Here is a 17,528-nt window from a genome sequence, read left to right on the forward strand (position 1 = left end):
GAGACTATAACTAAACTATTTCCTTTTCTTTCTATTACATGCCTGTATTTAGCACATTCTCCTTATTCTGAACTCTTAGCCTCAGTTTTTATCTGTATGAAACTTTTGAAATGACTTACACATTACATTGTCAATGTTCACTGATTTCTGGTTTAAACTACTCCCAAGATATGCTTTCTTTATCAGGATAAGCATTTTACTTGTTTATAAATAAAAGAGTCAATCTTCATTATTCACAAATTCCGTATTTGCAAACTTGCTTACTGGCTAAAATTTGTAGCCCCAAATCAATAATTGCAACATATTCATAGTCATTCATAGACAGGCACAGAACAGAGAAAAAGTTGAGTTGCCCACGAGGACATTCCAGGCTGAGGTCAAATAAGGTGACATTCTGCCTTCTTGATTCAGCTCTCCTACTGCCAGTGTGTCCTTTTTACGATCTATTAGAGCCACGTTTTCCACATTTTTGTGCTTCCTGTTTGAGATTCTGGTGTTTAAATGCCCCCCAAGTGCAGTGAAGTGCCCTTGTGTTCCTAAGTGTAGGAAGGCTGTGATGTGTCTTATGGAAAAATATGTGTTAGATAAGCTTCATGCAGGCATGGATTATAGTGCTGTGAGGAATGAGCTCAATGTTAATGAATCCACAATATGTATTAACTAATAAATAAGCTGGCTTTAAATTGAAATACACAAACAGCAAGACTATATTCTGATGAGTTGATGAAACTATCATGACCAAAAGATCCCAGGAACTACACCTGTATTTCCTCTAGGAGCAATGGTTCAGTGTTCACTAACTCAGTGCATGTGGTGATTTTATAGAATGTAAGTATTGCAACTAATGAGACTGAATGCTTGTGTGTGTATGCATCTGTATATTACAAATACACACATACATGTATATGTGTGTATATATAAACATGCATATACGTGTATGTGTAAATTTGTTATATTTATGTATATGATTAAATCTTTATTCAGTAGTGAATATAAAATATGAATACACACATATGCTCTCATTTAAAGAGACAAAGAGAAAAAAGGGGAAGAAGTAGGAGGGAGGGTGGAAAGAACGGGCGAGAAAGGGGAGAGATGGGAGAAAAAGTTCATGCCTTTGACATTCCTGCGTTGCCATCATGTTCCCTGAACTGGGTACTCCCTCCTAGGTGGTATTCAACACGTACAAAAATGATAACAATAGCATCCATAAATTCGTACGAGTGTGAATGATAATAAATGGAAAGATGACAGTGACATTTATACAACACTCATATTGGGACAGGCTTTGTGGAAGTACAATTTTGTAGATTACTTCCTCAATTCCTAATGGTTGGGGGGAGATTCCGCAAATTTATCCTTATTATAGATAGCAAACAAAAAGTTTGGATAACTTAAGGCCCCAAGCAGTTCACAGATACCTATGGTTGAAAGAAATTTAAAGTGCACTCTGACTCCAGTGTCATCTCAACTATTTCCTACCACAACCGACCACCATCTATCTCCCTAATTCTAAATTGTTGGAATTTAGCCACCAGGTAAGGTATCCACCAAGGAAGCACTGGATACCACAATAGAGTTCATCTGTATTATTATTTTTTTTAGGTCTGGTCATCTGTCAAATAAGATTTTCTCTTTTCTTTTCTTTTCTTTCTTTCATCTTTCATGAACAAAGTCAGGGTTACTCATAGAGAAGAATGATTTCTGTTACTGGTCCTCTCAGATGTCTAAGGACAAAGAATAGGTCAAAACCCAGACTCCCATGAAGATGATAAAACTGATTGGGAAGCTTTTTCTTACACTACAGAGCCCAGGTTTTGAAGTCAGATATATCTGAGTTCTAATAGAAGTCCAGCCTTTCTTCAGCATTACACAATTGTGGCCAGTTAAGATCGGTTTTCTTGTCTGTAGGGAATTACAATTATTATTTCTTTTTTAAAGAATTTTTTAAAATATTTTTTATTTATTTCTATGAGAGAGAGAGACAGCGTGAGCAGGGGAGGGTCAGAGAGAGAGGGAGTCACAGACTGAAACAGGCTCCAGGCTCTGAGCTAGCTGTCAGCACAGAGCCCGACGCGGGGCCCGAACCCACGAACTGCGAGATCATGACCTAAGTGAAAGTCGGACGCTTAACCGACTAAGCCACCCAGGTGCCCCGGGAATTACAATTATTAATAGAAGCAGTTCTATTAGAGTTTCCAATTGCCTCCATTCATCCTCAGATTGAACTAAACATTCCAAATTGCCAAAATCTTTAAAAGTGTTATAACCACAACAAGGTTTTTGTTTAGAATATGATAGAAAACAGAAGAAAAACAAAGGCTAAGATTTGAAAAAAAAATCTCCATCAAAGGAGACTGAAACTTTCAATTCTAAAATTCTTTTCCTTCACGTTAGATTGGAGGTGCATAACTGAAGAATGCTAGAAAATATTCGTCCCTCCAAGCAGTTACAGGAAGCTTTGACAAACAAAGAAAAACAAAAATTCCAGCAGCTCAGCAAAACTCCTCCTGTCCCCTTCCCACGTCTTTCACTACAAAATCTGTTACTTAAGGAGCATGTGAAAATCATTCTGAAAAGTCCAGGGCACATTTATTTCTCTAAACTAGCAATAGAAAAATTTAATGCTTACAATGAAAAGATTTTATAGAGATTTTAGATATTTTACTTTTCCTGAATGAGCTGAAGAGAGGGCCTGATATACCCCCAAATAATCTTTGATTTATCATGTTTTCTAATGACTTTGTGAGCTCACCTAAATATCCTTTCTAGAGCTGATGCATCGTAGTAGATCACCCTCCGCGTTCACATGATGCTGTAGAGCCCATGGCCACTTACCCACTGTTGATGTCATCAGCCCTGAGACTTTTTCCAAGAATATCACCGTCACTCATGTATCCACCAACGTCAACTTCAGAAGACATGTCCAGGTCACTGCTTGCTTTCTCACTCATGTCAATCTGTGATATGTTTCCCAGGCGAGAGACAGCTGCTCGACGGAGAGGCGTTGTGTACATGAACCTCGAGGGGTCTGTGTGGATGAATCGGCTGGTACCACTGCGAGGGTAGCCAGCCCCCAGGGAGGGGGCATCTCCAGCCTGAAGTCGAGGACACGCCTGACCCAACCTCCAGGTCATGGGAGTGGGGCGGCTTGTCAAGTTGGGTATGGTTCTTCCGTTCACTTCTGTGGTCACAGTGCTGTCAAATGTTGTCTCCAGGGTGCTGTCAACAAAGTGAAGCAATCACTATACTCTGATTCACTTGGGATCATAGACCAAGAATATAATACGTGAAGACCGGAAAGGCTAGAGCTTCTTAGAAGTATGTCACTTTCATGCAAGCTAAATCATACATTCATTGTGAGATGCTATTGGCATTCATTATGAGATGCAAAACACCTCTGCAGAGGTCAAAATGTGGGAGGGGCATTCATTTGAAGTGTGTTTGGTGGTTTTACTTTTTTGCTTTCAAAAGAAAGGCCAACATCACATTTTACACAAAGCAAATTTTTGTTTCACACTTTCAACAAACCCTGAACCTAACCCCTTAAAGATTTCCTAGAACTTTTCTGGAAGTTGACCAAAATTATGTTTGACCATCTCTCTACCTTCACTTCCCCCTGCCAGATGCATTTCAACGGCAACTTCCGCCACTGTTCTGTGGTGCAGGCATGGGAATTTACTCAGGAGTGACGGTGGCAATTTCAGTGGCTAATTCAGTTTGAATGGGACATTCTATCAAAGAAGAGATGGCTAGGAGAAAAAAGTCCCTGGGTGTGTGCCAAGAAGTTACCAGTTGAATGTCATGTAAAATTTAAGTGAGAAAATAGTAAGGGAAAATTAAATTCCTTATCATTATATGAGGTTAAGTGCTTGGTTTGTCTTTATTGGCCCAAAGATAGGTAGAACTGAGGAAAAAAAAAAACAAAAAAACACAAACCTGTGGCTTATCTGGGTCCCACGAAGACTGGACATAGTCTCCTCTAAATTTTGTCTCAAGTCTGCTATGTTTTTAACTGTTCTCATTCTTCTTGTTTCAGGGTCTTCACCTAAAAAAGTAACATAATAATGAATTATTATTCAATTAGTCAAGTCATTTCCTGGTCTCAGAAGAACTGTACACATAATTAAGTAATACAAATACCTCTCCTTAAAAATAAAATAATAGGTTAGGAAATTACAAATGCCTATTATCTGAAAATTATAATTCTCCTTTCTACAAATGTGAATAGAAACAAATGTAACACTACAGGTAATAAATTGATGATAAAAAGTGATGATAATCCAATAATATTTTATAGATTCGTGACCTTAATCATTGCAAAGTGACAGTGATTAATTCAGAAATGCACTGTACAGTACTCCATGTTACTGAGCTTAATTTAAAAATCTGAAATTATTAGGATTCTAATTATCCACATAATTACTTATTTCTAGTTATATACAGAATGGTAAGATAAATGTACCTGGTGGCAATTATACAACGGGACTCTGGGGAATAAGATAGAGGCCTTTTCTTATAGAAGCAATACTTTTGTAAGTCTTTTATTTTATTAGACTCATGGATCAAAATTCACAAAATTGGATGGCTTTATTTTTAATTCCTTCTCCATTTTCTACAGGGACTCACAGCATCCACATGGGACATTACAGTTCCAGGCGAGTCCTTGGCATCTAAAGCCAGCATGTGTTTAATAGGCAGGAGACAAGCAGTTTTGCCAGTGTGATAAATGCTGGCTGTACACAACCACTACCTATCATTTGGAGGCAGAGGTGCCAGTAACCCAGTTTGATCAGACCATGTAATACCTTCCAGGCCAGTGGCCGTTTGAAATGTGTCAACTAACCCAAGGGCTGGATGGGCTGTCTGAGCGCTGTGCCCAGTACAAGAAACGTGTCTAACTGGACAGTGAGAACATGGGGAGACGGTAAGAAAGTATAGTTTCTCTCCTGTTCAACTTGGGCTCAGAAAGATGTTCCATCATGGGAAATTTTAACCAGAAGGAAAGATGAAGGAGGGCAGGAAGGGAGGGAGGGGCATTGGTGGAATAAGGGGAGGGTACTGATGAGAAGGAGGGGGAAGAAAGAAAGGCAAAGGAAGGGGATGGTGTGAAAGAGAAGGGAATGGAAGCAGAGGGAAAAGAGAAGGGAAAGTGAAGGTAGAAAATAGCATATATTAAACTCCAGTATGAAGACTGTCACAGACAAGGCAAGATGCATATCTACAATCTGTTTTAAGAATAGGAGGAGATATTCAACGTGTTCATTTTCTTCCACAGATTTCATGCCAGATTATTTACAATATAATCATAGAGCTGGTAGGAGTTCCAGAGAACGTGTCCCCTTACCTTAGCCAGTGAGAGAACTCATCTATGCCTCACATGATCTATGCCTCACATGATCTATGCCTCACATGCGCGATGGCCATTGCCTCTGCCCTCTGCCTATAACCTCTAATATTGGAAAGGCCTCCTCTTCAGGAAGAGATGGCTCCTTCTATTAGAGACTTCTAATTGTGAAACCATTTCTGAGGATGAATAATTTGCCTCTCTTTCATTTCCATCCAGATGTCTTAGTAGCTCTGAAACTGACAGAACAACTGTATACTACCTTTACCATGGCAGTTAAATACCAGAAGACACAACTGCTGATTCCTCTATTTTCTTCTTCAGCCAAACATTACTACGTTGTTCATCATTGCTCAACTTGGATGGTTGCCGAAATGACCATCATTCTGCTTCCAGTCTATAAGTCTCTACTTTTAAATTTACAAATTATTGGAATGATTAAAATATGCTTCATAGTAGCATTATGATTTCAAACCTGAAAGTATAAAAAAGGCCTTTATTTTTTCTTTTTTATTTCTTTTTTATTTTTTTAATAATAGTTTATTGTCAAGTTGGTTTCCATATACCACTCAGTGCTCATCCCCACAAGTGCCCTCCTCCATGCCCGCCACCCCCNCATGGTCCTCTGTAAGTTCCTCCTATGTTTGCACATATAGGATGACTAGGACAAAAGGCCTTTAAATATATTTTTAAGAGACAGAAAAATATATGTCATACCCTCATGCACATGGTATGAACTTTTTCTACACTAACTTAAGTCACATAATCTTTTACCTTATAAATTAATATCTCTTTGCAACTCAGAACTGTTAATAACCCTTAAGATTCTAATCATGATACTTCTGGAACTTCTTCCCATCTTTCTCATAAGTATAACAGTATATTTTAGAAATGGCTAGAAAGCCTCCCTTTTACTTCCAAATAATCTGGCAAAGCCCTGAAGATAAAGAAAGATTTTGTAAGGAAAATCTTAAAGGGCAGAATATAATTACAGCCAAAGGAAAGTCAGAGGTCAAGAAGAGACTTTGCTCAAAGTGGGCAAAAGAAATAGTGAAGAATGGGACAAAATTGGAGAATCACCAAAGCCAATATCAGAATATAAGATTTCACACAGTAATAAACCTAAGTTTCTAAGTGAGGGTAAGAAATGACACATCTTCTTTCTTAAGTTTATTTATTTATTTTGAGAGACAGAGAGCATGCACAAGTGGGGGAGGGACAGAAAGAGAGAGGGAGAGAGAGAGAATCTCAAGCGGGCTCCACACTTCACGAACTGCGACATCATGACTTGAGCCCAAGTCAGAAGCTTAACCAACTGACCCAGGATCCTCAAGAAATGACAAGTGTTTTTTTTTTTTAATTTTTTAAATGTTTATTTATATTTGAGAGACAGAGAAAGACAGAGCTCAAGCCAGGGAGGGGCAGAGAGAGAGAGGGAGACACAGAATCCTAATCAGGCTCCAGGCTCTGAGCTGTCAGCACAGAGGCCAATGTGGGGCTCGAATACATGAAGCACAAGATCATGACCTGACTCAAAATTGGATGCTTAACCAACTGACTCACTCAGGTGCCCAAAGAAATGAAAAGTCTTAAAGGAGGGAAGTGTTAAGATGACCTTTACTGGAAGGAGGAGGGGATGTCACTGACCTTACATGAGGTGGTAGAATGTACAATTACATGTCCCCTGTCACTGGCCCCCTTCCCTCTGTGAGAACTTCTACACTGTAATCAAGCTGCCTCTCAGCCACTTGTCAACTCACATAAAATTAATAACATTGATATCTTAATTATTTTCAATATCTTTCTAATATAAATTATAGAGACACTATATTTACAGACATTCCTGAAATGAAATTTATTGAAATATAAATGTTTTCTCACATCTTCTTCAGCTCCTTTTACTTACTTTATTTACATATTTTTTTAACTTTTTTAAGTTGATTTTGAGAGACACAGAGACAGTGCAAGTTGGGGAGGGTTACAGAGAGAGGGAAACAGAGAATCCCAAGCAGACTCGACTCTGCCAGCTCAGAGCCCCATGTGGGGCTCAAACCTACAACACCATGAGGTCATGACCTGAGCTGAAAATAAGAGGTGGACACTTAGCCAACTGAGCCACCCAGGTACCCCAACTCCTTTTATTCTTAGTTTTTTTTACTTTTTAAAAAGTTTATTTATTTTAGGGGGGAGGGGCAGAGAGAGAGGAAGAGAGAATACCAATCAAGCTCTGTGCTGTCCGAGCAGAGCTCTCCTATGAATCGAGAGATCTCGACCCGAACCAAAATCAAGAGTCAGACATTTAACTGACTGAGGAGCCCAGGCATCCCTCAGCTCATTTTAAATGTCCTTCTGTCAATCCAACAGGCATCTTAGATCCTAAGTTTTTCCAATCCATTTTTGTTTATAAAGCTTCTCTCATATTACAAAACCACACATTCTTTTCTCATTTGGTTTTATTCATTCATGATATTCACTCATATGGCACTGCAGTATTCATGGCAATCAAACAAATGGATCTTTTCTCCTGGCCCTTAATGAGCAAAACATAATTACTAACTCATTCATGCTATGAGAGATAACAAGCAAATGAAAATTTATCACAGTAAATGTTCTCAATGACCCACAAAAGGCAAAATATAATTAAATACACTTACAAACCCCTTAAGGATTGAACAAATCTGAAAACATCCTATAAATCTGTATCCAGATGATGTCTAGAAGATTGGAGGAGGGAAAGGAAGTTGAACAGAAAAGGCCAAAGGTAAAAGTACTAACAAAGTGAATTATTTAGTAGCAATAAAAGTTAGCAGAAAAAATACACATGATCAGCTAATTTAGTCCCAAAAGTGTATCACCTGTCTTTTTCATAATCTCTCTCCCACTAAGGCTCAGTATAGCCCTATTCTTAGCTCCACTTCTGGAAGACACTTTATAAGCAATGGGAAAGCAGTTTACAACAATGTTAAAAACTCAAAAGTAATCACAGAATATACCATTCCGGAAAATGTGTGTAAGCTCTTCCTATACTGGCTGACACTCAGGAGGCTTCCTTCAGGAAAAACAGTGGCTTCTGCATTTTTGCTTAATATGCAGTCCTGCTCTTACATTTGAGGCTTTAATTATATACATTGTAATTAGCACTGTCAGCACTGTCATCTTTTAATAGGATATCAAATTATAAATGAATGAACCTGGTTCACAAAGAAGTATATCCTCTACACCACCCACTTTGCAAATGTTATTATTTAGAATACAGCTGCGTGAGAACCCTAATTCTGTAGATGACCCCAACAATGACCTGGATGGAAAATTTTGAACTCATCTTAAGCTAGATACTTTGGGCAGAAAACAGCAAAAACATGGTTAATGATCTTTTAAATATTCCCCTATATGGTTATAGCACAGGCCTTGGTCTAATCTATTAGGAAACACCAGATTAAAGAGTGGAATTCAAGGAACTCTGCCTAAAAATTAACTTGGAAGAAGCCATTTTGAGTTAGAAGCAGAACCCAGTCAAGCACGTGGCAGAAATCTTGAAATTCCCATGTGCTCTGGGCTTCACTATATTTACCAACTTAGCATCCATCATTATCTAGGAAACTGCATTGGAGTGCTTCATTATCCTGATATGATTATTCATGTCACAACCATTTGAATAAACTCTTCCTTACTTTCTCACTTTGCATTTTTGAAAACTGGCATAAGCTGGGGTGGGGGGAGCCTTAAAAAGAATAACCCCATAAATATAATAAGCAGATGCTTGGTTTAAAAACCGTGGCACATACAGACTTCTACTGAGAGATTGCCCTCTAACAGTAATGCTCCAAGTCATTTATGCACAAAAAGGCATATGTCATCTATACACCTACGCACAGCATGCTATAATTTACCAGAGCAAGCAACGGATCCTGCCAGGGGACTGCTCTCTGTTCATATCTTTGAAAATACTTACATAAGAGGTACTTACAACAAGATAAATGCTACTACTTTAAAGGCAAAAGATGAGTATTATTTGATTCTACAGTTTCAGAAGATCAAAAAAATTTAAAAGGTCCTTAAGGAGTAAGACTCCCTCTCTTGCCTTTGTACTGCATAGAGGTCTTTTATGAGAAACAGTTCAGCACAGAAATCACACAATGGTGAAGAACTAAATCTTCTATGCCTAAGCACCTGGTGTATTCAGATTCAGATTCAGAAATCACTATTCCCACAACTGTGGAAGCACTACTCCTTTAAAGCCAACCTGACATGAAAAATTGAGCAAGATTTGCCTCTGCCATCTCCCCAAGCGTTCTTCTTCTAAGCTGGTTCACTAAGATTCAGAGAGCCTCATAAAACATCTTGTAACAGGAGGGTCTACATGGAGAATAAAAACACATCTACATTTAGCATCAGTTGTATGAATCAGAAACAAAGAGATCACTAGCCAGGTTTCATTCTTTTAAATGTGAGGAGTCCTATAGGGAATTTTTTTTGGGTAAACATGCACAGTGACAAAATATGACATAATCAATGGTTTAAAACTTAGGGATTTCTGAAGAAGGAGCTGTGTGATGTAAATGTCCTTTGGGAGAGCACTGAATTTACACATAATAACTAAAATGTATGCAGTCTGGCTAGTCAGGGAGGCAGCCAAGTTTAAATGGAAACAAAATCAAAGAATTACTTGAGACATCTCCATATCTAGTTAATTAAAGATTATGTCAGAAGTTATTACTGAGATCTATGTCATCAAAAACCTCAATTTGTAAAATACAAAGTGTGGTCATGGACATAGCAGTTTCAATAGTTACAACATACATGCTCAGGAGAATGGTTTTGCCAAACACCACCCCCTCCCCCCAAAAATGCGGTGTGTGAGCAAAGCTGTCAAAAAATGCCTCTGCGTTTCTGAAAGTGTTACTAGAATACATGGTGCTTATCACTGAGGCACAAACAGGGACCATCTATGTGGTCACCACTGAGGCAGCAGAAGAAAACCAACTTTACAAAAAATTTACCCAAGAGGCCCTTCATTGTTCATTCCATATTTGTGGCGAGGTCACCTTGAGGGAAGTTAAATAACTAGGCCCCGTTAATTACTAAGTAAAACACATGTTTGGAATTTTAAAACGTTAACACTCCTTTATAGATGGCTAGAATGTCCTGGATATCAGGCCAAGAATGCCCAGGGCAGATTGCTGCTATTTCTTTTCTCCAAATAGACTTTACACCCAGTTCTCAAAGCTTAGCTTTACAAAACCAGTACTCGCAACAAGTAATTTAAAAAAAGATGTTTTTGCATAAGGACAGTTTTAAAAATCCAGTCGGAAAGAATGGGAGCTATTTGGCCAATGCAAATGTGCAGCCTTCTCAAATTCCCTCCTCACCTTAGGAACAAACCTGACTTACCTAACAAGTCAGTGTAAAGGGCCTGTTCCAGGTCACCCAGCATCGTAAGGATCACGTCTTCATCCAGATGAGCTGTGCCTTCCCTCAGGCAGCTTTCCCCCTCCTCCTCAGCCCAGCTTCTGCTGATGCTGCTTTGCCTGGAGGACGCGTTTTCATCTTCGGACCTGCTCTCTTCATCACTCTCACCTTCCAAGCCTTTTCTGGAAGACCAGTCTTCGAAGCCTTCACCGCCTGACCGGCTGGCGGGCAGGACGCTCCAGCCGCCGGGGCCGCTGGCCTGGTACAGAGACTGCACGGAGCGCGAGAGAAATCGGGACAGGGAGCGCCGCTCTGCATAGTCGGATTCTCTCTGGCTGGCCTTCGCTGCATTTCCAAACCAGTTGGAAATGCGCACAGTGGGTCTCCTCTCCCCCTCACTGGTGAGGGTCAGATTGGTCAAAGACTTCTGTTTCTGAAGGCAGGCTCCCCTTCTCCTTACTTCTTTGCTCCGAAACACAGAGAGTTCCGCCGGCCGCTGCATGGCTCTTCCAGGGGCTTCTTCTTTTCAACTGGACTTCATATTGTCCTTTTACACGGAGAGAGCAACCGGCGCTTTTGGGTTTTAATTAACACATGCACTTTAGGAAAAGCCCAAGCAGGCTCCAACATTCACATGAGATTCTAGAGCGACAGTACAATCAGTCAGCTGCCCACGGTTTAGCTTGCCACATTCTCTCTCTAATCAGCAGTACTTACAAACATTTTGCTGGAGTGCATCTGAAGCAGAAAAGAGTTCACCAAAGACACGGCTCCTGCTGAAAGTAGCACAGGAAGCCGGCTACATTTTCCAGTCTTCACCCAATCACAGGTCTCAGCAGGACGACGGGTCCACATTTCCCTCTACCACTTCTGTGTTCTCAACGCGAGGTAATGAAGCACCAGCGATCTCTCTCACGTTTTTTTTTTTTTTTTCTTTCTTTTTCTTTTTTCCCCTACCTCTCACCAGCCCTTCAATGATCTCGGTGTGCAGCCCAGGACTCTAGATGAGCTGGCACAGTGGGGCATGGACAGCCTCCACAGCAGAGCCCCCTAAGAGCAGAGATTAAGCGGCGAAGCCCAGTGCTGCACGAGCGTCTGGTGCTTTAGTATTCTACCTGCATTCTCAGATCTATGGCCCTTCCTTGCTGCTGCAGTAGATGCTGCTGGCTGCCATGGCAGCAAACATCCTGCTAAATTAAAACAGAAGCACGGAAGCGGCTGTCCAGCCCAGAATGCCACAGGTTTCAAAGCCAAGCCTGAATGAGATGCTACACTATTAGCCCTATGTACATTTAAATCACTCTTGGCCACCCGGCCTCAGCCACGGACACATACACACGCACTCACGCGCACACACACATGCACGCACTCACACATTCTCCGACTCTGGAGAATGACAGACTCATTCTCTGTAGCTGCAGGCAGCTGAAGCAGGCAGATCTGCCTTCTGAATGTTGGGATTTGTGCTGTAAAAGCACAAATCAAATTCAAGAGTGTAAAGGACCTAAAAAAACGTAGCATGACACTCTCCACTGGCTGGCAGATAATGCTTTAAAGGGAAAGACTTCACCTCATCTCTCAACGGCATGTTATTCTGAAACTATTTAGGAAAATCCTAACATGACAATAAAAAATCAAGATTTCTTTACAGAAAAAATAGCCAAGAAAAGAGGTTTTCAAGAGGTTTCCCCCCAATATTTTCACTCAAAGCACATAAATAAAAGTTGTTGGCCAAGTATGTAGAATATAATGATGTGACAAAAATATAAGATGCATATTATGTTTTTTGATATGGAGGATTTTTTTCTGGTCTATTCTATAAACCTATGGCAGCATCATCAGCTCTTTGTTTTTTGATATTTTAATAAAAACAGAAAACCTATAAGATAAACTTATTATATTTATCTCTACTGTTTGTGTATACCATACCAGCATCCTGAAATTTGATTTTAGGAAAACTTTTTTTTTAAGTTTACTTATTTATTTTGAGAGAGAGAGAGTGAGGACAAGCAAGTAGGGTAGGGGAAGAGAGAGAGGGAGAGAGGGCAGGCTCAGCACTGTCAGCACAGAGCCTGATGTAGGACTCCAACTCACAAACCAGGAGCTCATGACCTGAGTTGAAACCAAGTCAGAGACTTTAACCAACTGAGCCACCCAGGTGCCCCAGGAAAACTTTTAAAACACTTATTAGGTATAGTAGGGACCATCTGTACCATTTAGAACTGAGGAGAAAAGTATTAACAATTTTCTTTTGAGGTTTTCTGCCCATAAACATTCCGTATTAAAAGGAGGAAAGTGGAGAAATACATAGAAGTATTTGTGCCATTCCAACTGTTACATAAGTCCTTGTCATTTTCTGAACTAATATGATCTAATTACTTCTGAGTTTACTTCATATTGCTTACCTCAACAATGGGAAATGCCCAATTCCTTAACTATAGAAATTAGCATTATAATGCACACTGCCTATACTTTACATAGAATAATAACCTACTTTGCAAAGATAATTTATTCTTCTACCCAGACTCAAAACAGAGCACACCTAGATCCATTTTACACACATATATGAAAGGGAATTTAAAAGGGAATTTAAAGGAAAATCACAAGGATTTGCAAAAAAAAAAAAATTGCAATGAAGCAAACCCATAAACTTATGAAAGCGAAAACTGATTCTCAGTTCATCAGTCTTTAAAAATAAATGTTTTGGGGCACCTGGGTGGCTCAGTCAGTTAAGCTTCTGACTTTGGCTCAGGTCATGATCTCATGGCCCAAAGGCTCATGGTTTTGAGCCCTGCACCAGGCTCTGTGCTGACAGCTCAGAGCCTGGACCCTGCTTCAGATTCTGAGTCTCCCTCTTTCTCTGTGCCCCTCCTCTGCTCACACACATGCTCTCTCTCTCTCTCTCTCTCTCTCTCTCTCAAAAATAAGTAAACTTTTAAAAAATTTAATATTTTATATAAAATGTACTTAAATGAGGGTACAAATGTCAATTCACAGAAACTGATGATTATCCTTATAAAAACAATTATTTTACATATTATTTTTCAAAAGATCAAAAGCTCCTCCCTTTTTGATTCCTAAGCAAAACATTTCTTCTTATTTGGAATTACTGCAATCTAGTGAATCACCAGGTTATGAGACCACAGTAAATTCACTAAGGTTATAATACTTCACTTTGACATGTATTACACTAAAGCACACATATAGTATAAGACTTAAGAAAGTCTTATAGATTNATTTCTTATGCTTTAGACATCAAAATAATGGGAAGCAATAATTATGCCCTCTTTCTATACAGAGGAGTTTATGTACCAGTCAGCTTAGACTAGCTCAGGCTTTCATGTTTAGAACTCTTGGAGGGCTCATTAAATTACAGCTTGCAGGGCCCTAGCCCCATTGCTACTCCTTCAGTAGGTCTGAAAGGGGCTTCAGACTCTGTATTTCTAACATATTTCCAGATGACACAGATACTGCTGGCTCTGGGACCTCACTCTGATAACTCCTAGGCTGCTACTAGTGGTTTTCAACTGGATCCTCCCCTAGGGGACATTCAGCAACCTCAGGAGACATTTTCTGTTGTTACAACTGGGGATTGTGGTACTTCTGACACCTAGTAGGTAGAGGCCAATGAGGTTGTTATACCACCTACAATGACAGGACAGCCCCCCCACAACAAAGAATTATGCAGACTACAATGTCAGGAATGCCAGGGCTTAGATTAAGTTATGTTGAAATTACTAGTACTTTAGAAATTCCAGTGGCTTACAAAAACAAAGGTGCATTTTTTGCTCACATTAATGTCCACTTTGTTGGCTCCAGCTCTGATTCAGGGACCCTATATACTAAGACCCATGCTAAAGGAGCAATACCAGTCTTCAGACATGTTGATTTTATGACAGAGGGACAAGAGATGAGAGATCTTAGCACTGGTTCTTAAAGCTTCTGCTCAGGAATGGCCCATGTCATTCTCCACTCACATTTCATTGGTCAAATCAAGTCACGTAGTCCCTCCTGATTGGGTCAGGAAATACAATCCTCCAGCAGGGGTGAACCCAGGAAGGGGCTGATAAGGAGGAGCTAGTTATTTTGAAGAAATAACCCTAACAGAAAGCATTAAAAGGATATTTGTGTTTGTTTGTCTAAAAATATTGTTGTCAATTTACAGCTATAGAAGTTTTCCCCCTGGAACTACATCAGCTTATCATTTACCCTGAACCATGGGACACCCACTCATTGCTTCTCTAGAAGCAGCTATACCTGCTTGCTTTGGATGTGCATTTATATATGCATATAATTATACTTATTTGTATTCACCCAGATGAATGTATGTTATATGAGGCAGAAGAAGAAGCTTCAGGGCATAGGAAATGAATATCCACAATCAATACTAAATATGTGAATCGTTCTAATTTTGCCAAGGCTTAACATGAAGCATAGCTGCTCTAATGTTCTAAAAAGGAATGTTTCTCAGCTTTTTAGTAAACATAATTGTAAAGTTGCTATTTAGGTAAAAGATCTAAACTGATTTAAATAACCTGAGCTTGATTTCTTAATTTTTACAAACATTCAAAAAAAATGCGACTTAAGTGATCATTTACAAAGATCTTAAATACCAGATATTGACCATTATTCAAGACAGAATCTGATATGTCAGAAAACACACGTAACCTTTAACTTATCCTTCTGCTTAATCTGAAAACTCACTTCTAAAATGATTTCCTAAATTTGTCACATTATTTTATTACTTTTTTACAAACAATATACCAGCTTTGCTAATACTAACTCAGCCTGGCATCCCTCAATGTTTTTCATTTGAGTATGAATTCTAGATAAAGATTAAAAAGTGCATTAAACAAATGTTACACATGTTGGTAAAAAGCCTTATGTGTGCATGCACGCCCACCCTCCCCCACACACACAAAAGGGCAAGTGTGAACCTATGTAAAACAACAACAAAAAAACTAAACTAAAATCTTTCCTGAATGATTCCCATGGACTAAAACATGAGGTTCCATTTACATTTTGGCAGGATCTCTTGGCATTCGATGAATGAACGGTCTCTGAGGCCAAGCTCTTTTTGTCAATTAACGTAAGAATGAAACTCAAGCCAAAGCAGTAATATCTGAACCATCATTTTGGCTGGACTTACAGCATCAAGGTTGTGGCATGAATCTTAAATGATAGGCTGGAAACAAGAAGCTTGTTCACCATTTGCCGTAGGTTACTTAATACATTACACCTGACTGTAATAATTAATGGGACCACCATTATTAGATTGGGTAAATATCATTTTTTTTCTTAAGAAAATGACAAATAGGAAACTTGAATGATACATGTAGAGACTTCAAAGGACATAATGTCACCCAACTGTAAAAATCTTGAGTTTTCTTCCGTATGCCATTTTATTGTTATTCATTTCAGATACATTTCTTCGCACCATAATTTAACTACATTTTAACTTCCACTACCATTTAATCGCAAAGACGGTGTTTTGTAGAACTTCATGTGAATGACTGCACATCAAAGTGTGAACAGCTAAGCTTCCCGGCTAACTTAGTGAATCTCTCTAACAAACCTGCATTTCAGTGTGAACCACTCAAGTTTGCTCCTTAACAGTACCCCCCAACTGTATCTGTCCTGCATCTTGTAGGTCATGCTATAGGGATGCTTTTCACATTGTTTAAGCACAAAAAGGGATGTTTCTTTCCCCTGCAAAGAATGGAGGGGCGGAGGGAAGGACAGTTTCAAGTATGGCTTGTTTCACAGAGGCTCAGACATCCCCTACAATGACCTTGAGTTCATTCTCTTCTGCTCCAGGTTGTTTTCTCAATGTTTGTTTCACTTGAGGGTGAAGGTAACTGCCAGCAGCTCCAGGCTTCTTTTGATTAGCTTCACATCTCGTGTATAAACAGTGTCTCTTTTCTAACAGTTTTAGGGAAAGTTCTGAGATTTATTCTCATTAGTTTTGACTAAACTGCATTGGGTCACATATCTATTCCTGAAAGGGTTACTGTGGTCAGGGAAAGACTGTTTTGATTTGATCTGCTTGGGTCGATTTCACTTGAGCCACTTAGACAGTGATTGATGATAGGGCGATGGTTTCCCCCACCAAAAAAAGGAAAAAAACAAAACAAAACTAAGATGCTATTATTAGCGGATGGGGTAAGGGATACGGGTCAGGCAAAATATACCAGAACATCAAGGTATATTTACTATGAAGCCAATGGTTCTTAAGACTCAGAGCTCTAACTAGCTTAAACTCCTTCCTAAAATACTACACGTAATTTTATATTTCTATTTTTGCATTGTTTTCAGGCTCTCTCAAATTGCATAGGCTTCAAAAATTCACAAAACCTGGATCTTTTCCTGCCAAGACTAAATCCATCACAGTTCTATACCATTAAGTCTACCTCACTTGCAGAACAGAACATAATTATTCCCCAGTGAGGATGCCACACCAACCATTAACAGTACAAGTTCAACAATAGCAATGGTGTTGAAAATTTTTATTATAGAAAACCAGTGAGCTACCAAGATTTTAGTGAATTGAGTGGCTAGTTTTACAATAAGAAACTAATGAAAATAATAAGGTAAGTAGAAATTCATTTTTCAAATTGTTTTCACTGAAGTTGTTTCTTCCTGGAATATTATTTTAAGCCCTATATAACTCTTTATAGCTAATTTATTTGTTCCTAGGCATCTAGTAATTTAATTTTTTGTGGTGGTAAAGTTTGTCTCTTATTCTTCCATAGGAGGATTCATGTCTAAGTCG

At 39.2% G+C, this 17,528-nt stretch overlaps 1 protein-coding gene across 1 annotated transcript in view; it reads right to left on the bottom strand.

The window, feature by feature from the left end:
• Nucleotides 1-17,528, bottom strand: part of NAV3 (neuron navigator 3) — a 256,522-nt gene that overhangs the window by 157,758 nt on the left and 81,236 nt on the right. The window contains exons 8-9 of the mRNA XM_077770208.1: nucleotides 3,940-4,048; nucleotides 2,839-3,222 (exon numbers count right to left, since the gene is read on the bottom strand). Coding sequence (XP_077626334.1) covers nucleotides 2,839-3,222; nucleotides 3,940-4,048 — 493 coding nt within the window. The remainder of the gene's footprint in view (nucleotides 1-2,838; nucleotides 3,223-3,939; nucleotides 4,049-17,528) is intronic.

The sequence above is a fragment of the Crocuta crocuta genome, unplaced genomic scaffold (genome assembly GCF_008692635.1).
Source record: "Crocuta crocuta isolate KB4526 unplaced genomic scaffold, BGI_CrCroc_1.0 scaffold317, whole genome shotgun sequence".
In the NCBI taxonomy this organism is placed as follows: Eukaryota; Metazoa; Chordata; class Mammalia; order Carnivora; family Hyaenidae; genus Crocuta; species Crocuta crocuta.